The sequence below is a fragment of the Aotus nancymaae genome, unplaced genomic scaffold (assembly GCF_030222135.1).
Source record: "Aotus nancymaae isolate 86718 unplaced genomic scaffold, 86718_ANA_hifiasm-v0.15.2.pri h1tg000020l, whole genome shotgun sequence".
NCBI lineage: Eukaryota > Metazoa > Chordata > Mammalia > Primates > Aotidae > Aotus > Aotus nancymaae.
In genome coordinates, this window is record NW_026988432.1 from 41434130 (window position 1) to 41459185 (window position 25056).

At 36.3% G+C, this 25056-nt stretch overlaps 1 protein-coding gene across 7 annotated transcripts in view; it reads right to left on the reverse strand.

Annotated features, from left to right (window-relative positions):
* GALNT1 (polypeptide N-acetylgalactosaminyltransferase 1) overlaps positions 1-25056 on the reverse strand; it is a 130625-nt gene that overhangs the window by 35640 nt on the left and 69929 nt on the right. For all 7 annotated transcript variants that reach the window (XM_064379267.1, XM_064379268.1, XM_064379269.1 and 4 more), the window contains 4 exons: positions 20655-20829; positions 11450-11616; positions 5716-5923; positions 1857-2027 (listed from right to left, as the gene is read on the reverse strand). In XM_064379267.1, the coding sequence (XP_064235337.1) occupies positions 1857-2027; positions 5716-5923; positions 11450-11616; positions 20655-20829 (721 nt within the window). The remainder of the gene's footprint in view (positions 1-1856; positions 2028-5715; positions 5924-11449; positions 11617-20654; positions 20830-25056) is intronic.

Sequence of the window (25056 nt, forward strand, 5' to 3'; positions counted from 1 at the left end):
GTACTTATTCTCACACTTTTCATAAACTTTCATAGGCCCCAGGGGCTTTCTGTGTTTCATGCTGTGTTACTTGGTTTTCAGACATGACCTGTACCGTGGTCATGCTGACTGCTAGACTTGCTGTGTCATGCTTCTGCTCAGACACCCCTCTCTGTCACAGTCCTAACAGCACTTTGTATCTTTAGCATCTTTCTTGGTCCTCAGGTTCTAACTGGGTTTAGAGCTCAACTCCTTAAATTAAAGCTATTCCACACAATCCTCTCCATCTGACTGTGCACCCACTCCACGGATCCTAGCAACTTCAAGACAGTTGACTGTATTAACCAAGTAGATTGAGGTTACAGTTACCATGTCAGGTTCTAAAGGGTGGCAAATACGTAAACACAGAAGATAAACAGGATGAAAACAATGAGGTCTTTTCCCAATACCCACTAGAAATCTTTAAGGAGAAGAGAAAATATAGAATAAATCAGTATATTCCTTCCTGACTGTATGGTATATTTTCTGCAAAAGAGGAGCCTAATTCATCAAAATGGGCTCAGGTATGCAAAGGGAATGGGGATATGTGAAATTAAGCAGAGAAATGATTAAGAAATGAAGGAAGATTTAAATCAGTCCATTTGATTTTCATAAAGAGTAAGTATGGAGAAAAAGTGAACTCCAACCAGGAGAAAAAATAATTAAGTTCCAGGGACTGAAGATACCATGAAGATTATATTTTAAGATGAATTGGCCACCTCTGGAACCCTAAAATGTACTCACTGCCTTTCCAGAGGAAATAGTGGTTTCTAAAAAAGGTTTGAACTTATTTTGATTTTAGATGAAAAAAAGAATGAGAAAAGGGTTTAAAAGAAACAGGCCAAAATTCAGAATTATCATTTAATACAGGGGTTTCTTGACCTGAGTTTTTTGTGTGCTAAATCTTCTGTATGTAGGTGAGCATTTTTCTCTATTAGAGAAGACCCATAGCTTTCACCAGATTTTCAAAACACTTCATCATCTTTGAAATGTTTAGAAACCCTTGATTTCAATAGTGAATTGCACTAACAGCTAAAGAGAAGAAAAGTCCCTTGCACTACTAAGAACTCAGGCTGACTAAGGAAAATAGCACACAGTCAGTGGAAAATCTCTTCAATGTTGCCAGAACTGGACTTGAATTCAAGGGAAGGCAGACACAGGAGGCCCCAAAACAGAAGACAGCTGAAGCCTGGCTCTGAAAACTCTTAATACAGAAGTAGCAGGTTGATACAATTGGGATAAATTCTAGGATGGCTCAGAAGAGCTCAAAGTCTCAATTTCATGTTCTAAAAAGAGCATGAAGATTTTTATTCCACCCTGAAAGAAAAAATCTATATGTGGCCAAGTGGAGAAAAAAAAAAACGAGAAAATAAATGCGTTAATGAATACCTTTTTTATACTTTGTGTCAATTCTAGCTATTTTTATGTTTGATACAAGCTTTTCTAACTTTACCAGTCAATAACTGTCATCCAGATGGTACAAGTCTGAATTTAAAATCACACATTATAATGCAAGGACCCAGTTTTAGGCAATATTTTAACATACTGACACAATTAATTGAGCTAAGATTTATTATCCTTAACAAATGAACTAAAGCACAGATCTGACTTATACATTTGCAAAATGTTCATAAAGGAATGAAAAAACATGCATGTCATCATTTCTCATGTATAGAAGATTTATAGAATAAATAAAAATTTCTAATTTTATTACAGGAGAAATCCTTCTTTAAAACACTTATATATGTGAAAGATGGTTCTTAACCTACCATAAGATATATGAATGCTTCATGTTTCTCAAAATACACTTATCCATTTGATATGATTCCCATAATTACCTGACAGGAAGAGTCCGATCACCTTTCCTTCTGTCCATTTCTCTTTGGGGAACAGGATACCAGCGAAAATTGAGCTTCCAGTTGAACCCGCCATAGGTCATATCAGAGCCTGCCATGTACTCAAAAGTATCATCGCTGATCACATCGATGATAGGACACACCACTGTTTTCCTGATGTCATAAGAGCAATTTTAAAAATCTTTCAAAACATACCTGTTTAATGCCAACTATAGAACAATTGTATACTAAGTGCTTTAACTTTTTTTTTTTCCTCTGTCACCCAGGCTGGAATGCTGTAGTGCAATCAGGGCTCACTGCAGCCTTGACCTCCTCAAGTGATCTTCCCACCTCAGAGTCCTGAGTAGCTGGGACCACAGGTGCATAACACCACATTTAACTAATTTGAAAAAAAAAAAACTTTTTTTTTTTTTTTTTGGTAGAGACAAGGTCTCCCTATGTTGCCCAGGCTTGTCTCGAACTCCTAGGCTCAAGGGGTCCTCCTACTTTGGCCTCTCAAAGTACTGGGATTACAGGCATGAACCACCGCACCTAGGCCTAAAGTGTTTTTAAAATAAAATATAGTCTATAATGTTAAAGGCAATGATGAAAACTCTCATGCTCTATCTCACATCAAACTAGCGTCATAATTATTTACTGATTGATAATCCCTCCCCTTTCATTCATACTCCTATATTGTCTTAAAAAGAAGCATATTTTTATTTTTTATATTTAAGTCCTTAACCCTCAAGGGACTGGTTTTAACTATGATATGCAGTAAGTATACAATTTCACTTATTTCTTCTATAGATAACCAGTTGTTCCAGCACTAATTATATAATGGTCCCTTTTTCCTCTGCTGTAACTATGAGTGCCTGCTCTGTCATAAATCAAGATTACATTTTAAAAATGGGCTGGTTTCTAGACCCTACCCTGTTTCATTAGTCTATTTGTGAATTCCTGCATTAATATACCACTGCTGTAATTAACACAGCTTTAAAATAAGTCTTGACGCCTATTAGGGCAAGCCCCCTTAGGCTTGATTCTTCCTCAGAAGCATGCCAACTACTTTTTGTTTTCCTTTTATAGTTCCATATCAGTGCTAAAATCAGCCTTTTCAGTTTCTCAAAGAAAATTCTGTTGAGATTTCAATTGGAAATGAACTGCATTTAAATATGAATTTGGGTAGAACTGATACTCTCATGATATTGACTTTCCTATATATGAATGTCACCTCTCTTTTGAGATTTTTTTTGTAAATTTCAGTAAATCTTTTGAATATTCCTATGTGTAGTCTATGACTTCCATTGCTATTACGAATGATGTATTTTCTTTTTTTTGTATTGCATTTTAGGTTTTGGGGTACATGTGAAGAACATGCAAGATTGTTGCATAAGTACACACATGGCAGTGTGATTTCCTGCCTTCCTCCCCATTTTACATTGTATTTTCTAAGTATTCCTTGTTGCTGTGAAATAAACTTTTCTTTCTTTTTTTGGGAGATGGAGTCCAGCCTGTTGCCCAGGCTGGAGGGTAGTGGTATAATCTCGGCTCACTGCAGCCTTGACTTACTGGGCTCAAGTGATCCTCCCACCCCAGCCTCCCAGGTAGTTGGGACTATAGACGTGCACCACCATGCCTGGCTAATTTTTTGAATTTTTAGTAGAGATGGGGTTTCACCATGATGGCCAGGCTGGTCTCAAACTCCTGGGTTCAAATGATCTGTCCACCTCGGTCTCCCAAAGAGCTGAGACTACAGGTGTGAGCCACTGCACCAGGCTGAACTTTTCTATAGTAACCTTGTGTTTGGCAACATTGCTAAACTCTTAATGTTTCCATTATTTTATGTATAGATTCATTTTCTTCACAAACACATCTACAATTGACAACAATGGTTTTCCTTTTTTCCAATAAATAAATGTTCTTTATTGTAGTACTGCAAAACCTAAGAAGGACTTCTAATAATACTAACAGGTGACTGAAGGCATTAACATCTTGTTCCACATCTTTTTAAAAAATGCTTTCAGCATTTCTCCATTAACATGATTTCTGCTTGCAAAGGCTTTTTTTTAAGCTAACCTTTCTTGGATTAGTAAACTTCCACTGTATAATAGTTTGCTAAGTATTTTCTAATAATAAATTCATGTTAAATTTTAGTGAACCCTTTTCAGTATCTATGGCAGTGATCACAGGTGTTTAATAAGTTTATAATCATAATTTCAAAAATTCATTAATGGGATGTATTAAATGAATTAGTTTTGTAATATTATGCTAAACCAAGCAGTTATGATATCATGATGTGTGTGTGTAAACATATATATTGCTGGTTCTGTTTGCTGGCATTGTGAGATTTTTGTACTAGCATTCATGAATAGATTTGCACTGTAATTTTCCTTGTAGTATTTCTCTGGTTTTCACATCAGAGTTACACCAGCCTCATAGAAAATTTGGTTTGTTCCCTCTTTTTCTATATTCTGTTTACAAAGTCTTTTATTCTTGCTTTATCCTAAATACAGATTTCAAGATCCCAGCTTTATACAGGTATTTGCTATTAACCTTCTCACCTTAGGCAGGACCTAGGTTTTGTCTCCTATCCTTGCATCTTATTTGTCTGTCAAGGAAGAAGTTTAGTGTCCCCAAAGTTCAGCAGAAACCCTACCAGTGAAATCTGGCTTTAGTGTCTGGACTGCATATTTGCTCTCACTTCTTTTCGAGATCTGCAAATTTCTTACTTTTGTGCCAACTCAATGATGCTTTTAAAATTTGTTTTGCCTTTTATCCAGGATTTTCAGTTGGAAAAGTTATTCAGAATATTGAATCCACCATACAGGCCAAACTGGAAGTCACTGTGGTTGCTATTTCAGCTGACTCTCTTTCATACTTCTGTCATCACTTCACCTTGCTTTCTCTCTATGGGTTATGTATTATCTTCTTGCAAGAAAATATTCTCTAAAACAGTCATCAATTATACAGAGAAAACAATTTACAGAGATGTTCTATTCTTTTGACTCTTCCGGTCATTGCTCTTTTTTCTAAAGCTGCTCTACTTTCCCATTGATTGGCCCAATGCTGAGTTTTCCTATTTATTCATCTTTGAAAAGGAAAAAATGTAGATCCAGCATTTGCTAACAAACAGAATAGATGCTGTGGCTTTAGCTCCCTCTGTGTTGCACTTGATTAGTAAAAGTTCACTCCACTAAAATCTACACTTGAATGTTAACATGGACAGCCTCTACTTCAAATTATAATGACAAGCAGAAATTCAACCAACATTAGCAGAAGGAAGTTAGGTTCTCTCCTGATGCACAAGAACTAAGCCAGGGCCAAGCAATAGATAATTCTTCAAAAAATGTGTAACATGAAAAACTACGACAGGTGTTCATTACACCAATGTTCTTCCTGTATTATCCAAGATTATGGTGCTTTCCATATAAAATTAAGCATTTCAGGACACGATATGTTTCTCTCCATTCTCTTCTACTTCTTGCTGCACCACAGGCTGAGAGAAGACCTGCCTGCTCCAGTGTTAGCTTTAGAGAGCAAGGACAAGTGAAGGGTTTTACGCTATCTTCTCTGAGTTCACCCTCCATCTGTTCTGCTCCAGTTTGGTGAACAGATCATATAGTATACATTCCAACCACATGCTTCTTAATCCATCCCCATTAGCAAGACAGTTTGCAAACATTCCTGCCAGGTTTCAGAATGTGGTCTTCTGGATATTTTCTTTAGAGTCCTCTTCACAGATATTTTAAAGCAAACTTGGGAGGAAATTATATTTATTTAAAAATATAAAATTTGGCAACTCACCATATAGTTTAGGACAAAAGTACTAAAAACAAACTTACAGACACCAGAAAATTACCTGTCATGTTTGATCCTGGCCAAGAGAGGTTCCAGCCATCCCACTGTACACTCACAATGAGCATCCAGGAAGGTGATCACTTGGCCCTTAGAAACAGCAGCTCCTTTTAATCTAGCTCTGATCAATCCAGAACGTTGTTCCATTCGAATTACATGAACTGGTACTTTTAGTTTTTTCACATAACTCTCTAAAGGCCTTTTCAAAAAGTCTGGAAAACGAACAAAACAAAAAAACATGAAAAAAAGTGTGGCCTGGCCCTATTCAGATTAAAGCAATTTTGATTTGGAATATTTATTCAACATCCCCTTATTGAACACTCTCAGCAAGGCTCCCTAACTCAGAAACCCATTTTGCTAAAGGAAGCCTTTATATTTCCCAAGAGCATGTACTAGAGATGCCTCTATCTAATTACATGCAGAATTAGGAGAGTGCTTTTGGGCTCAGGCTTAACCAAGGATAGGAATGCTCCTACATTTCTCTAAGTAACTTTGTCAGACTCAATTCTTTTTCTAATCATGCTTAAAGATTAGCAATAGAAAGAAAGCATTAAATCCTCACCTCAACAGAGAGAAGACACAGAATATGTTAACAGCTGTTAAGAACATTGTGATATTTCCTCAAAAGCAGAAACAAATTGTCTTGTTGATTACCATGGTCTTTGACTATACATTTTTTTAAAATCAGGAGGCAGAAAGTGAGGTCGAGCTTGGAAAAGAAATGCTGGACTGTAAACTGCAAGGCCAAACAGCGATCCTTAAACTGACAATTAGGTGTAAGAAAAAAGTTTAAAAAGGAAAGGACAACTGAAGGGGAAAAGAGAAAAAGGGGAAAAAGGGGAAAGGGAGAGTATGTGGGTATATGAAATCAATAGCTATTCTATTGGTTCGGATAAGAGGAGAGTTCGGATAAGAGGTTATGTTGCTGAGGACACAGGCAAGCTATAGGATAAGGCAAACCTTACCTCCAAAGTTCACAACTGACTTTAAAAAGCAGAAAAGGCACAACTTCCTCAAAGCAAAGAGAAAATATTTTTCAGATTAGGTTGGTTTATAGAATTTATGCTAGAGAAGCTATTGGTGGTAATATGGCCAAATGCCTTTCCAACTATTCACCATACAGTAAGTATGAGGATAATCTCTCTAGGGAAGAAAATATTTGAGATGGAACTACTGGGACCCCTAAAGAGATTATCCTCATATCTATTAATTAAATACTAAAAGTAGGGACCCAAAAGGCTTCCTACATAGTGGGGTAGAAAAGACAAATGGGAATAAAATGATTCTGGACTATTCGACTCAACAAGACAAAATGACTCAATAATGAAATAATCAGGGATATAAAAGTTGTAAAAGAGAAAGGCCTGTGTGTCCCAAAACACTGATCTTTTCCATTTACGCTAATATGTTTTCTACTATTTGGGCCAAAAATTTATCTGAAAGACATCACTGTGATTTTATGAACCAAGTCTTAGGCTCTGAAGGATCTAACTTGATTCTGAGTAAAAAGGTAAGGGTAGTGCCAATCCCAGAGAAGTGCAACATTTTATAGTACTTGTTAACATTTTGGGTCTGTTTAGCACAATGCTAACATATGTAATGCTAATCTCATTATATATCTTATCTCATTTAATGCTCACAACGACCCTATGAGGTTGTTATTATGCATACTTCAGAAATGAAAATCTAAGGCTCAGCATATTACATGAATTTGATCAAGGTGATACAGCTTGTTAAGGGATAGATCCAAGATTCAAAGTCACGTCTGCCTGACTTTAAAGCCCATCTTTTTATCTACAACAAGAGAATCCTAGAAGGGAATTCTATGGAGAGAACAATTCAGGTCTTTGGAAGCACCTGATCAGACACAAATTTAAAATACTTTGTATGCAGAATTTGATAGAATTTCATGCAGTAGGGTGTAAGATATATTCTAGTACCTTAGATCAATCAAGCCTGGGTGTGTCATAAACAATGTGTCTCCCAATAATTTTTCCAAAAATATTAGTTTAAAATGTTTCTTCAGAACTAAAGCAATCTAATCTTGAAGTCCCACATGTCTTTGAAAGCTATACTATCTTGTTTATGAACAAAATATAAAAAAATGCACAATTCTGTGGTCTGGTAACTCACAAAATTTACTCTTCCACATATCTTCTTGGTGTCTTTGTTTGACATCTTTGTGGCTTTCACACAACAACATTAGGATATAGGTGTCTTATTTTCACTTGATACAGAATTATGGACTCAGGGCTGGGTGGGGCATTAGGAACTATCCAAGTCTCATTTTACAAAAATGTAGCCATGAGTTAAGTGATTGTAGTTAGAAGCTACTATTACATCTACAAACAAGGGAGAAAGAACATCTTTATAACTCTTGGCCTATAAATGAATCCCTATGCATTTTTCAGAGTGTGAGATTGTCAGAGAGTGTGAACATCAGGGAAAAATTTCACTGTTCACAGCAACATCTGAAAAATATTTACCAGAACTCTAAAGAGTAGTAGGGAAGAATAAGGAATTCAGAGTCTAATAAATCTGACTCCTAATCTCTGCTAAATAAAAACCTCTGCTTCTTTTTGTATAAAATGAAAAAAAAAATAGCCTTCTCAGATTAGAAACATTACATAAATTCTAAGTCTTAAGATAACTTTCTGAGATGACAATTACATAACTTCTGACATAAACTAGGGATTCGTCCAAATTCTGACTTCATTACAGATCCTGTAACGGTAAAGTTGTACCAGAAGCAATTAGAAGTGAGGCATATAGCAGTTAAGAGGTCAGGCTTGGATTTATACAGGGTTTGGTTACTCCTCTACCATGCTAAGCCTCATCAATAAAACAGGAATAATTATAGCACCTACTTCATACTTCTTTAATAAACAAAGTTACTCAGCAGATTAACTTGAAATCAAGTATCCAGAGGCCATGGGCACACTATCTATGCTACACAACCCAATTAGGAAGTTAGCACAGAGAAGTAAATGTGAAGATTAAATGTACCAGTGTACCTTATTCTTTCATCCATTCATTATATAATTCTAGACTGTTGTTACGTAACAGACACTGTGGGCACTGAGGACATAATGGTGAGCAAGCAGACCTGACAAAGTATACAGTATATTGTGGGGAGGCACCTGTTAAAGAGACAAGTAAATAATTCAAACTCTTGTTAGAGCTGCAGAGGAATAGAGTGTTATGTTTTCAGAAGAACATGACAGGACTGGAGAAGTCAAGGGAGGCCTCTCTAAATGCATCACATCTGAGCTGAACTCTGATGGATGATTTGATGTTAACTATGCTGGGGAGATGGTGGAGACAAGTCTTCCCTAGAGAACAATGTTCCAGGGAGAGGGAACAGAATCAGTACAAGCGAAGGCCCTGAGATAGGAAGAAGAATGATTATCTTTAATGAACTGAAAGAAGAAACTGTATAGAGGGCAGAAGTATGGGAATGGTTCAAGATGTGACTGGAGATGCCAGGTGGGGCCAGGTCATACAGGTCTTAGTGGAGGGGTTTTAATCATGGAAACAAAAGATTTGCATGCTTTAAAAAAGCTCACTTTGGAGGCACCATGGTGAACAGATTGGAGGGGGTAAGAGTATGTGGGGACATTAGTTAGACTAGTTAGCCTATTTCCACATCCAGCTGAGAAATGATGGTGCCTTGGATGTGTCTCATGAACAGGAAAAAGCAGATTTAAAGAGTTACGTAAAAGCAAAGAGCTTGCTCTGGTTTCTGGGTCCAACAATTATGATATAAACAATGGGGCCAAAGAAAAATACATTAGATGACAAGACTGCAAATTATCATCACAAAAACAAAGATCTAGTGTCTCCCAGATATCAGAAATGGTAACCTGGATATTTGAGGCTTCCAAGGCAGGAAGATAAAGGAGAATCAGACCCCTGAGCAGGGACTCTGGAGCAGCACTCCAGGACCCTGCCTAGTGACTAAGCCTCAGGTGGAGCAGTGAAGTATGCACCTGCCCACACCAGTTTCCTCTCACAGGTGTACCCAGGTTGGGGTGTTAGGTGAGGTCTGCATGAGGGAAAGGAAAGAGAACTGGTAGATGTGAGTTTCTCTATCATTTGCTGTGGGACCCTGCACCTTTCTAATTGGGCCATATCCTACAAAAACTTATTCTACACAGCAAGAGAGAAAAACAAAGGAGGAAATGAAAAAATAATTCATTTAATCTCAGGGTAAGTATCTCCTCTGGTAAAATATATTTAATCTAGCAAATATTAACATGTAAGTAAACCAAGCACAAGTCATTTGCAGGATAAATGTTTATATATATTCCTCCTTATATTAACTCAGGTTAATTTTCTTACAGAGGGACTAACTCCTAGCAAATAAACTATCCACATGAGGTTTATACTTCTGTTGTCAACAATTATTTCTTTAAGTATTCTTAACAGCTCTCATTCATTTTAACATGTAATTATATCATGTATTATACTATTTAAATGTCTTGTGTGATTATAAACTGTCTTTAATTAGATTAAAAAGGTAAGATATAAGTTACTTTAAAAGGTAGGTTTTATCTTATTCTTCATTTGCACCTGTATAATCTGGCAAAGTAATAAGATTTAAATTGTTTTTATTGCATTAATTACGCCAAATATTTGATGTGAATAAACTTAATTTCTGTTAAATGCCTGTATTCAGCGTGGGCACAGGAAGGAGAAAGTATGACACTTAACTAAAATCAAAGCAGATGAAATGACAGAATAGGCAAGAAAGTTGAAGATACTAGCAAAAGAGGTTAAAATGGTGGATCATTTAAGGCTGATAAAGGAAGGAAGAAAAGCAGTAGGAAATTATTTTCTGTAGCTCTAAATTTTTCTCATGTGAACACAGAACATTGGTGGAATACATGACACCAATGATTCCTAAACAGATGTGCTATGAATAAGAAAATTAGGAAATGCTGGGTATCTAAGTTAAGCACGTTTCTTTACTGATGGACTAAGCAGAGCCTTTTCTATACAGTACTCTGCGGTGTGAAATCTCCAGTAAGGATTCATTATAAATAATATTGACTAAGGCACCTTTAATCAATATGTCCTTTCCCAAAGAATGTTTCATGAAATAGTTTGGGAGATTTTAGGTTTATGAAGAATTCTGAGATTCTTAGAAGGATATTTGGGCAAGTCTGTAGAGATTTATTATGAGTCATATTACATCCTACCTTTTCATCCTTCCTAATCCTTTTATGCACCTAGCTATAGATCATTCCTGAAACTTAGAAATGGAGAAAATAGGGAAGCCTAAGGAAAATCTGGAGAATAAAGGTTCACCCAGCTAAGGCTCCATTTTGCTGTCAGAGATAGTTCTTACTGAACATGGAACTACATTTCTCCATTCATGGACCTACGTAGGATCCAGGCTCTCTCTACTGACTCAGTCCTACAGCTTCCCACAAAGAAAAACCTAACAAAATGATGTGAGTTTTTTCACTGTCCTGCATAATAGTTTGTTATATAGCATTATTTCTTTTTGAAACAAGATTAAGATGCAACACACATTAAATGGTAATTAAAGTAATATTTTGAGTCTCACAAGGGTGTACTTTTTTGCATATGTGAATGAATCCAAATGCCATAAATATTTTTGGGATAAATTAGAATCTTGTATAATATAATTAGGTTAAAAATTATAGCAACTATGTTTAACCATTAGTGGCAAAAGGTGTAGCAAATTATTGGCATTAAAATTTAAAATTTACCTCTTTCACTGGCATCATCTACTAGAACAATTTCTTCTATCATGTGTCTTGGTGAGCGATTAATGACACTATGGACAGTTCGCAGAAGTGTGCTCCAAGCCTCATTGTGGAAAACAATCACCACACTTGTTGTAGGAAGATTATCTGGATACACCTTTGTTTTACACCTAGAGACAAAGCAAATGCCTTTATAAAAAGTGACTGTTAAGATCGCGTAATAAAGGAATCTGGACTAGAAGGGGTGATAGAACAGTAAAAGCAGTTTGCTCTAGTGGTGGGACCCTTGGTACCTTTTCATTTAAGTCTTGGTTATGTTACGTGTTTAATAAATAGCACCTATTTAAAGTGATATATTTAGATTAAAATTATTCAAATATGTCCTTTATATCTTAAAATTAGGTTCTTCTTCCTGATGAATGTTTTCAGGTGATTCATTTTAATGGAAAATGAAATAAAGCTATATTATCTACCCCAAACTGAATGTACTTCAAGGACTCTATTAGACAAAAAAAAATCAGAACCACTGGAGTTTAAATAGTTTAACAATCTAAACAAAAATATACCTTCCACAAAAGCAGAAATATTTAATGAGTACCTATCATGTACCAGGCTCTTTATCTTCCTAGTCATTCTGTAAGACGGATGCTCGGAGCCACACTTCACAGATGAGAAACAGGGCAGGGATAGCAAGGAGGTAGCAGAACCTGACTGAATACTCCACAGCCCATGCCCTGCTGCTGGAACTCTTGATGCTACCACTTCCTTAAATATCAGCATGTATCTCATTTAGTAAACACTATTTATGCCTAAGCATGCAATCATCAGAAATATCAAACACACTCAAAAGTATGCACACAAAATCCACATAATAACTGTATGTTTCCAGCACTTTGTTAGGCAACATGGTCTCTTCTTCCAACCTTGTTAGATTAAATTAATAGATAACAACCTGTTAGAGAACAGTAACAGCAGTAGGTAACCTGAGATCGAGGGATGTGCTTTAGAACATAAGCCCCCCAAATAGTGCATACATAACTCTCTCCTAGGCATCCTCAATTTTAACAGTTGCTTTAGCCTCCTCTTTCTTCCTTTATTCCCTGTTCTCTCTCAAGCTCCTCAAACTTTGCACTCTCCAGTCTCAACTGTAATCACCTGTCAGTGGGAGTGGAAAAAGGGAAGGATGGGGAGGAAATGAGGAAAACACAAACAAGACTCCTCTTTTGAAGCTGCTGAAATAGCTCTTCTTATTGAACACTCTACCCCTAGGGCTGCCTGTTGGCAGCTGGAAGAAAAAGAAAAGGGAAGGGTAAAAAGATGACAAAGTAAAAGAGCTGAAAGTCACTGTAGGGCCCCCATCAGCCCTTGTCCTTTCTCTCTCCCAGGAGACAAGGAGCAACAAGTAGCTTTCCCTGTCCTTTGTTATATTCCACTACAGCCCCTCTCCCCTCTTCACCATTCCCAAGATCCCTTTCACAGGATGGTCTCCATCTCCTACTACCAGTAACTTCACCATCTATCCACTGATCCAGAAAAACCCACAGCCTCATTTCCACTTCACTGCCCACTCCCTATATTCACTCTAACAACCACAAGAAGGCCCACACAGCCTGCCACCCTCTCTGCAGCTCCCTCCTTCCAAGTCTAGGCTAAAGAGGTGGGGCCCAAAAGACTAGGCTAGAGGGGAAAAGATGTATCCTCAGCAGTCCTAATAATACTTCTGAAAATAGTTTCCCATCAAAACTCTGTTATAAATGGTGGCTAGAATATTTAGGTATATAATTAGTACTGTGTTTCAGGTACATCATAGCTGAGCAAGCTATTTTGTTTTTATGGGAGTATGTATCTTGAATGCCTGATGCACAGACTCCCGGAATGAGACTCTGAAGTCAGGAATGGCCTATGTATGGGTAAAAGAGGGGCCAGAAAAAGAGTTTCTTATATTATTTAGCTGAATCTTATTATGCTACATACAATCTCTTTTCCCAAGTGCATCCTACTCATTATTAACGTAGAACTGAAAATCAGAAAACAGCCAAGGTGACTATACAGCTGCTAGCTTACCAAAACAAAATAATAAAATCAAGTGATGTATGGAAGATGATTAGGCAAAATGTATAGTGTACAAATGGCAGTTAGCCATGTCTACTGCTAGCAACAGAAAGAAAGACAGAAAAATGTGGAGACATCAGGTTCTGCAGGAGAGAAGTGATAACCCATATTTACTTCTTGTATAATATGTTAAAGAATAAAATTCTAAAACTGTATGGAAAGTAAGATTATAAGAACACTAGAAAGAAACTAGATGGAAGAATTAGAGAGAGAAACAATATTAGGATCCAGAAGAACAGATGATAAAAAGAAAATTATTTTCTAAATCAGACGGCTAATCAGCGACCGTAACAAATTCATAAAAGATAATATTCTCTCAAAGCAAATGAGAAAACATAGAGAAAATATTAAACAACCACACATACAAACACATACCCCTAACCTGGAAGAGCCACAAGGTGCTTGAGAAGAACCAAAGAGCCTTTAACATTCTAGTTAAGCTTTTCCAATAAAGAAACCACCTGTCCTTGTGCATTTTGGGGTTTGAAGTGGGTAGGGGGATGGGTTCATAGAACACAGAGCTGAGGATGAGCTGAAAGGCCACAGGCCACAGGCCACGTTCAGGAAGAAGGTTTCTTCCACACTGGCCTAATTGAGACTTTTATCCTCAGTTATGAAAACAAGCCACTATAAGTTTATGCTAATTTCTAAAAGTTACATATAGGTTTAACAGCAAGGTACAGGTTAGGAAGAGAGAGTCTTCATTTTCTATTGAAATATATACATACAAAAAGTTACAAATCTAAGTGTACAGCTGAATGCATTTCCACAGTGAAAGCATCAAGTAGTCAGCACTCAGATGAAGAAACAGACCATGACCAATACCCCAGAGGCTTCCTTTGTGTCCCTGTTCAAGGTAACCACTCTATAGGACTTCTAGTACTACTGATGAGCTTTGCCTGATTTTTTGAACTTTACTTAAAGGGAATACTATAAAATAATAGTTCTCAAACTTTTTGATTTATAATCCCTTTACCCATTTAGATGTTGAGGACCCCAAAGAGCTTTTGTTTATGTGGGTTATGGCTATTAATGTTTACCATCTTATAAATTAAAACAAGAATTTTTAAAATACAAGCATCCACAAACATGTAATACATTAGCTCCTGGAGATGACTCATCATTGCCATGTAGGGTCCCCATCATCAATTTATTGCCTCTTAATTCCAAATATATCTTTCATTACCTGCACTGTGATAATGGAACTGGCCCCTATAAGCATTTATCCTTTGCAGTACACATGACACATGCATAGTTCTGTCAGTAGAAGGTGCTAGAGGGACGACACAGGAGGAAGAAACTTCCCTCCCTGGTTCCAGTGTACTTCCATTTGTTTTCCTCTCCTTCAGAGTGAACTGTGTGGTTGCCAGTGGAATGTGGTGGATACCCAGGGCATTCACCCTGCTGGGCTTCAATAGCACCCCCACCACAACGGACCACATATATGATGGTAGTCCCATATCATCATAATGGAGCTGAAAAATACCTATTGCCTAGTGTCACTGTTGCCGCCATCAACATACTAGCATAATTACTTGATATGCAAAATATATTTAGTAGAGCCTAAGTGTACAGTGTTGTTAAAGTCTACAGTAGTGTACATAGTAATGTCTCAGGCCTTCACTCAGCACTCACTCACCCAGAGCAAGTTCCACTTTCAGTCCTATTCTATTTATCCTATCTCAGGATACTGGACTGAAAAGGTCCTGCAGGCTTTTTATTAAGTTCCTGAAACTGCATTAAGAGGTTTAAATATATTACCCCATGTATGCTTATAACAACACTAAGACAGAGGTATTACTCTCCAAATTTTATAGATGAGGAAACCAAGACTTAAAGAAATAAAGTAGACTGCTCATGATAGCAGCTAGTAAGTAGCTTCCTAGAACTGCAAGTTGAGTCCACAACTTATGATAAAACTTGTACTGCTCATCAATCATCCATATATATGTCAAAAACTACAGTATGAAAGAAGAGCCAATAAAAGAAGAAATTTCCAATTAAGGTGACAATGCATATATAATCCAATGCTCTTCTCCATGTCCCTGAAAGCTATGATTTTCAACATATTTTTTTTCTCCCATTCTATTTCATTGGTCACTAGCATTTATCAATGACAACTCAATACTTCATAAGATGTATGGCTACCTGCCAGGCAGTGTTTGGCAATGTTACAAAATTTCTCCTCTGTATACTCTCATTCGGAGAAGATCAACTATGATCTAACCATAAAGTAAATGTAAAGCACAGTGATTCAGAGCACATATTTTGTCCTTGAAAGCTGGGTTCAAGTTTCACTTGGGTCACTTATTAACTATATATACTCTGGACAAATCATTTAATTTCCCTAAGTCCAAGTTCCCCCATTTGTAAACTGAGCACATTACTACTACTTTGCACAACTGTTTGAATATGGCAATGTGTATAATACTGGTATATAATAAAACATTCAGTAAATGCTATTAAAATTACTTTTTAAATATCTAAGACTATATAGGATGGATTTGGCTTACTAGATGATTTGGAATCTGTCTTATACCTTCTTCCCTAAGATCACACATTAGAAAAGTTATTCAGGGACTGTTATTTCTATTTAACTCTTCTAAACAGTGTAATACTGTCATTCTTCCCTCCAGTTTCCTTAAGGAAACGTGCCCTTGGAGACTGTACAAGGCAGCAGAAGTTACTGGCAGACAGGATGATCTGGACACTGCCACTTACACACCAGTTAAGCCCATGCCTTAGTACATAAGCAAGGCTTCTCTGAATTCCAAAAGGTGGTGAAAAAGCTGCACTCTAGGGGCCATGCCATACCATTCTTCCTCCACCTTGGGGAACAGGAATGGAAAGCATCTGAGTACCTCTGTCCAGCACAGTTGGCGCATAAGAAAATACTATCTAATATTTACCACTTGCCACTTCATTGTGAATCCACTTTGGAAGTCAGGCAATGAGTAATAAAAGGAAAAAAAAGTGAATCAAACAGGGACTTGCAGCTCACTCCTTGTACAGAGACCTTCTCTGTATCTTAGATTCCAGGAAGTGTGCAAAGCACTTTACAAATCCTCATAATCACCCTTGGAATTCTCCTTATCTTAGAGATAAGGACGGGAGGCATAGAAAAGTCAGGCAACTTGTCCTAAACCACATAGCCAGTAAATGGCAGAGCCAGACTTGGACTTTGCCACTATCAAGATATTAATGGGAAATTTACCCTGAGACAATTTGAAAAGGAACAAACAGAAAAAATAAGAGTATAGATTGAGAGGGTCTAGCATATGAATATAAGCAGCTCCAAAAGAACAGACTGGAAGAAATAGTGAAGCAGCAGTATTTGAGATTGCAGCTAGGAAATGTTCCACAATTGAATAATAATATCAATGCTCACATCAAAAGCACACTATGTGCACTGAACATGTAGATACATAAAGATAAATCTACACCTTGACAATTACAATATACCCAGGTCTTACTACTAAAGGAAAAAAGTATACAGCTTCCAAACCAAGAGAAAAACGTGAATACTCAAACTTTACCAGTTGAACCTGTATCAATTAGAAAGCAGGAAAGGAAGAAAAAAATGAAAAAGATACTAACAGAAAGCAAGATTTATTAGGTCAAACTTTATGAAATTGTCATTTTCATAGGTCAAAAGTGGTTGATCCCAGCAAGAGTAAAAGACCAACATGGAAGCCACAGTGTATTTAATAACATAATATTGAGAGATACCCAATTTTCCATGCACCATGTTCTACTGCTCAAACAGACCAATCTTAGTATAACTTGGAAAGAGACTACAAACAGGTGTGAATACTGGGAGGCAAAGATTGTTGGTGACATCTCAGAGGGTATAAGAATTCATAAGACAAAACTGCTAGAAATTGTTGAAGCTGGGTGGTAAATATATGAGGGTTCATTACATTATTATCTCTATTTTTGTACACATTTGAAATTTTCCATAGTAAAAAGTCTTCTAAAACTTTTTTTTAAAAGGGTATCAATCAAGAGATGGAGTGAAGATATAAAAAGGCTACTCAGTGGTAATAATGACTCTGTGCTACCTCCTAGGGAGCCTAGTCTCACAGAGGCCCAGTGACCAGAAGGACTGTTCCAGCAGCTTTCACAAAGGTAGACTTTGTCAAGTCTGAGGAGTCTTCATCTAGTGTGAAACTTGGTGCACAAGCATTTGTATCACTCCATTTAAACACTGCTCCTAATATCATAAAGCTGTTCAATGTCCAAAAACTGGTGACGTACAATGTACTTAAAAGCTACTCAATAAAAGAATCTTCAAAAACCATATAAGAGACAAAAAGACATAAATGTTTAATAAAATTTGTTGAGAGTGTTGATGTACTTAGGGGAGTTATTAAAATTACAAAGACAATTCTACCAGAAACAATAATAGTTGAGGCTTTTGAAGTAAGTATAAGGTTGTTTATAATACAGGCATCATTTTAACTCTTGACTGTGGAGAGTCTACAGTTTTCTTTGACAATGTTTAAATTGTTCAGGAAAGCAAATAGTTTGTGAAAAATCTAAGATTACAAATTAAGCTTCTCTTGACTGATCTCCACTTAACTCGCTGGATAAAGAGATACACTTCATCTCCTTGGTTTAATTTTTACATGCACAATATTCAACAGTTAACATTATGACTTATTCATGGCTAAGCCATGTAGTAGTAAACTATGATTACTTTTGTTTTCTCTGAACAATTTTTTTTTAAGTTTTCCCTGGAGATAACGCTCATTTAATTTTTTTCCTTATTATGGTTTTCTATGTATTTCAATCCCAAACTTCCCATCAATTGTCTAAATCTGCTCTAGACATTCAGCTGTATCAGGTGTAACTTCAAAGGCATCTTCTCGAAGTCTCTTCTGGAATTTTCTCATTGGCTGCCATATGGGCTGGTTGCCTCTGTGCCTGTGCAACTCTTACTCAGGCTCTCCCTTCATCATCTTCTGGTCATTCTCACCATTTCTCACACAAGCTGTATCTTCTGTATTTCACACTCTATGTCTTTCTTGTCCTTGTTTTTAAATGGTGGTGTACTATCTCTAGTAACTTCCTGAGAATGGATGCTTGGCAATTCAATGTTTTGAGATCTTGGAAGTCCAAAAATATCCTTAACCTGTACACTTTACTGCAAGTTTGGCTGGATATAACATTTTAGATTGGAAATTATTTTCTTTTAGAATTTTGCTCCTTTGTTTCTAGAGCTGCCGCTAAGAAGTCTGAAGGCATCCTGATTAATAATCCTTTGATTATGACCTGCTTTTGCCTCTTAAGAAACCTGTAAAAGGTTTTCTTTTTTCCCTTAAGGGTTGAAATCCTCAGTGTTCTGAAAGCTGCAATTTCTTGGAGTGCAGTCTATTTTTATCTATTGTCCCAAAAAGTTGGTGGGCTTTTAGAATTTGAAAATTTGTGCAGTTCAGTTACAGAAAATTTTGTGGATAAATTTTCTTCCCCTATTTTTAAAAATTCTTTTTGAGGCTCCTACTATTAAAATATAGAATCTCCTGACTGTCATTTCAATGTTCATATAATTTTACTGTTGTCCATCTCTTTTCGTGTATTTTTTTAAAAAAATTTTCAAAAGCTCTTTCTGGTTGTCTCAGTGTATCTTTTGACTAGTATCCTTTTCTTGTTTTATGGTTTTAACATATTCTCTATTTTGTTGAGGTTATTAGTTATTTCTTTTTGTGTGTTCTAGCTTAATATTTTTGTTTTCTCAAAGTTGCTTTTCTCTGTTTGTTGAGGGTTTCCTTAGATGTCCAGTATTCCTTGCTTATCTACCTGTTATTAAGAATGGAAGACCAAGAGGCTGAATATGACGCCTAAACACATGAGAAGGACTCATTAACTATGAGTTTCCATAAGGGTGGTCAGGCTGTACCATTAAGTTGGAAACTTTCCCAAGTCAATCAGCACTAAAGTGCAATTTGTTGGAAATTCAGAACATACTTTTTATTCACATACTATCAGGACCACACTAGGTACTTACCCTTCTCTCTAGGACTATACAGTTCTGATAAGAAAGATCTTCCTGTCTAGAGGAGGTAAGCTTGGCTGCCAGCATCAAGCAAGGAGCAAGGAGTCTAGGGGTCCTCAGCACAGAATGCACATGTTCATTTACTCTACCTATTTTCTGTACAGTTTGCTTGCTTTTAACTGGGCCTATTGTACTCTAGTACCTTGTATTACCATCTTATTATGGAGCAACTAGACATCTTATTAATATATTGCTGATAGGAGTGTAAATTGGCATAAATATTTTGGAAAATGTTTGGTAGCCCATGCTAATGCTATATAAATGCATAACCTATTCCTTTCTCTAGAACACAGCAAATAGTAATGGGCTCTTAAGTCTTCCGAAAGACATGAACATGAAGGTCACAACAGCTTTATTTATAGTGGTCAAAAAATAGAAATAATCCAAAGGTCTATCAATATATAAATAAATGATGGCATATTCATATTACAAACCACCATACTGAAGTAGAAAAGAATAAACTTCTGATACATATAAAAATATGAATCTCAAAGACACAAAAAATGGTGGGGATCCACTATAAAAAGTTCATAGAGAGACAAGAGGTCAATACAAAGGCTGTTTAAAGAGGTGGCTGCCTCTGGGGATAGAAGTACTGACTACAAAAAACATAAAGGGACTTCAGGGGTGATGGGCTCATTCTATGTCTTGATTTGGCTGATGGTTACACAGGTGTATATGTAGCAAAAATTCAGTGAGCTGTACACTTAGGACTGTGTATTTTACTGTTTCAAGTTACACACAACTTAAATGTAAAAAGTTGAGTATGTGAATATTTTGGTAATAATAAAGTTTAAAAATCCCTTACTCATCCATTAAGATAAATAATTATCTTCCAATGCCTGAAATACATAGTGCTAATAATCAGTAGAAGCTTGAGGTATTATTTCTATCAGCATTTAATTATCTTCTAAGTGGGGTAAGTAGTAACATAGTGATGTAACATTTGCCTTAAGAACAATCAGCACTAAAGTGCAATATACTGAAAATTCAGAACATACTTTTCATTCACATACTATCAGGACCACACTAGGTACTCACCCTTCTAACCTAACATCTGGTAAAGATCTGTTGAGTGCAATCATCTCACTTGCCATTAAATTGAACTGATTGATTTTAAACATCTCTTTCATCTTTTCTTGATCCTCTTTAGGAATGACGACTGGTTTCCCCATTTCTCCAGGACCTTCATGAGGCTTTTGTACTGGCTCTAGAACTAAGAATAGGAAGAAACTTAACATTAATTTCATAGCAATTGATTGATTCATCATTCTGTTTAATAACATTTGTGTTTGAACTGTGCCCTCAACCAGACCCCTTTCTGAGCCTACCCTCTCCCAGGCTGTTAGCCCTTCCAAGCGGCTGTCTTGTTCTCCTCCTCCATACCAGTATCCTGACTCAAGACTTCCTGACCTTGCCCCACTTACCTGGGTCACTGCATGGTGCTGGCTCCCATCTCAAAAACTACTGCCACATTGACCTCCCTAAAGTGCAGCCTTCACTGTTATTCCTATAGCCTCCTAGAGTCCAACTTCTATAATGTGCAATTGAGCCTAATTTTCCAAACCTATCACTTGCTAGGCCTTCTTCTCCCACCCCACAGTACTTCATCTTTCAGTTACCCATCGTCTGACTGGCAGCCTTCCTTCCAACATGCCTCACATTCTCCTGCTTCCATGCCTTTGCTCACAACCCCTATCCATTTCCATCTCTGCAACACCAAATCCCTATTTAGCTTTCCATGCCCAACTAAAATAGCTTCTCTTGCCTGTAGCTTTTCTGAGTCTCTCTATAGTGCTTACTTACTACTCTTGTTTATCATATTATTTCATCCAGGGTTCTTATGTCTCTAACCAATTGCTATCTCTCATTATAATAGTTGTCAAACCTGCCTTATGTACCCTTCCCACTAGAATGAGAATTCTAATCAAAAGTAATGCTATCTCTTGATACAGACATAAAAAGACCAATGTGACTGCAGTACTTTCCAAACCTTGTTCCTTATTATATGCTTTTGAGATGTTAATAAATGTCCAAGAAAAACAGGTTCTGGGATATATTAAATTTGGAAGATGCTGTGTTAAACTTCTCATCTAAAAAGGATGGCTAAAGAATGAGGTGAGGTCAAAAATGGGATGAAAATATATTTTATGCATTACTTATTTTTAAAATCTAAAGTTTTATTCTCTTGTAGATTGTTTTTTAGGAATCCTCAAAACCTCTCTAAACAAAAATAGTGACATCAAGGCAGCAGAAAAGCCACCTCTCTTCAGTCAGGCTTCATCTGTGCAAAAACAGGACTAGCTGGTAGAGCTGACTTTACGGTGATTGATTCAGACAGTGGTACAGAGCCACCTACCAATACCAGAGTTGCAGGATATGAAACTATTCATTGTGTTCTCAACCATGTCCAGAATTTAAAAATCGAGTTTAAAGAATGATGAAGAAAAAAACAGCGTGCATTAGTTTTCCCCTGCTTTCAGAATAAACTGTGATTTTATGAGAAACATTAAAATAGTAGAAAATTGAAGTTATAGGAAACTCAAGTAACACAGTTTTTAAAAACAAGTCCTGCCTAATGTTTGTCCAGTAAGCTCGCTCCTTAAATATAAGAGTTGGTAGAATTTTTTAAAATTCTCAATGACAAAAATTATCAAGTGTAATAAAAACTATAATACAAGTACAGAAGTATAATGCTCCATATAAAATAAGCTTTTAAAGCTTTAAAAGTCATAAATTGTAAAACTCATAGAGTGACTTCTACTTATCACTATCTGAAAATAAAAAATCAACAGATTTTGGGACTGGTACATCAGGGGTCAAAAGGAAGGAGCAGAATTCTGAAAGTGACAAAGATCTTTTGTGGATGGCACAGATAACATAAAGAGTAGGTGGGAGACATCTAGCGGCCCTGATTATAAATATCCTTCTGTTACTCATTCCCTATTTTAGTATAAAATGATGCTTTATAGAAAAATCAAAATAGAAACATTTTCATGCTGCCCAGTTTTTAAATGAAAAATATTAACATATACATACACCATCTGTGTTTTTGTTGGGGGAAAAAGATCCTCAATCTGATCAAGCCTCTGGACCTAATTCACAAGAAATAAAGGGGGCAAAGGGACATGACACACAATTAAAGGGATGCAAATCCTGACTGCAGGAAAGTGGAAAAGAGAAATACCTCAATTTCTTCTTCAACAACAAACAAAACAGGCGGAAGGGACACAGAAAGAGGTATCCATGCCACAAAACTAGACAACTCTTGAAGCCAGAAGATGGGTATCTGAGAGTTTAAAAAAAAATTTTTTTTTTTTTGAGACAGAGTCTTGCTCTGTCACCCATACTGGAGTGCACTGGCACAATCCTGGCTCACTGTAACCTTTGCCTCCCAGATTCAAGCAATTCTCCTGCGTCAGCCTCTCAAGCAGCTAGGATTACAGGTGCACACCGCCATATCCGGCTAATTTTTGTATTTTCAGTAGAAACGGGGTTTCACCATATTACCCAGGCTGGTCTTAGACTCCTGACCTCAGGTGATCCACCCTCCTCGGCCTCCCAAAGTGCTGGGATTACAGGTGTGAGCTACCATGCCTGGCCATAATTTTCTATTCTCTCTACTTTTGTTTATATTTGAGAATTTCCATGGTGGAGGATGAGCATTAAGGAGGACTGGAGAAATTATTACTGTTAAGTACTACAAAATATAAACTTAATTGCTTATTACATAAGAAACTATATAACCAGAAACTTAAAGTTGGTCTTGAGATCTTAAACTGTACAGCATTACAATCCTGCTGATGCACTATTTTGCACATTTCATCACCTGATATTTACTAACAATCTGAAAATCTAATATAGTGCCTGCATTATATACTCTAACCTACTGTTACGTATGAAATTTCAGAGCCACATTTAAAATTATCTTTAATCAAAAGTTATATGTCTACTGCACGATTTAGAGAATCTACCACAATACTCTATCAATAAGTAATTACAATATCCTACAGAATTAAATGGACTATTAAACTAATTGTCTTGGCAAATGAGCCTGTATGAAATGCATGTGGTTAGTGAATATATTTTTTTTATTAATGCATTTACAGTATTAGAAAGCAATTTAAAAAATGGTAGGCATTAACTTTCCATGTACTCTACTGCCAGTCTTCTACGTATATGAAAAGTTAGTTCTGCGAAAATTTTTAGAAAGAAACTGAAATGAGTTTGGATGCCATTTCATGAACGGAAGAAAACATATTTGCATAAAATTTTACATGCAGCTCATTTCCAAGAATCAAATCAATTTTGACAAGTGAGAGACAAAGGTGTTATTCCAAAGTATTATATGGTAACAAACATATTTAATTACATACTTCAGTTAAGTTTAATTTACATAACACTGTAGACGAGTATCATGTTTTAGAAAATGTATTTACCAAGAAAACTACTGGTTCACTATGAAAGCCCCCAAATAAGATTAACATACACAATCCACATGACATGCCTTTGAATACACTTTAAGGTATTTTTCAAATTTCTTATGTGTGTTTCTCTCATGAAAGTAGAATAAAGAGGTATAAAGTTGTATGACTCCTTTTTGGGGTAAATATACTAATAAAAGGCTAAAATAATTTCTCCCAAATGATTTTCTGATCTTACTATACCATTAACCATCTTTGCTGTCCTTATGCACTATATTTCACTATTTAAAAATGTTTCCTCCCGCATTTTAACATCTCTGACACTGAGACATGGCTCACAATGGTAACTGGAATGTTTTCACTTTTACAGTAGTATACAGAATATTCTATAAACAAAGGTATGTAAGATGCAATAAAAAATGCAGCATATTATCTGATTTTTTTAAACATCAAAGTATCATTTATAACTTAACTCACTGGTAACTTTGTTACTTCAACATCTTTGTCAATTTCCAATTTCATGTTTAATTTACCTGTGCTGCATATATAAAAATCAACACTTAAAAATTTGTCACAAAGTTTCTTATAGCATTTATTAGTAATATTTTAAAGTTTTTAATCATTGGAAGTTTTTTTTATAAACCATGTTCTCCAAGGCTTCCTAATGTTTAACAGTTGAAATAATTCCCAGCATAAGTACATGAAAAGCTGAATCATTAATGTTTTAATGATCTGAAAATGTAGTATTGACATGAAAAATCAATTACTACTGGAAACTGCATCTGTAAAAATCCTGAACACTATATAACACCCAAATCCATAAAGTGAATAAATGAGCTAATTTGGGAAAGCAGAAGAGTAGTAAAAATATTCTTAGGCCATAACCCCTACTACCCTTATTCTCTCAAGGGAGCCCAATCTAACTCTAGCAACAGAAGAATTCTGCTATTTTCAGATAGCCTCAGGTATAAAATACAAGTATACACCTATAAGACAACTACTCAGAAAAAACAAACCCC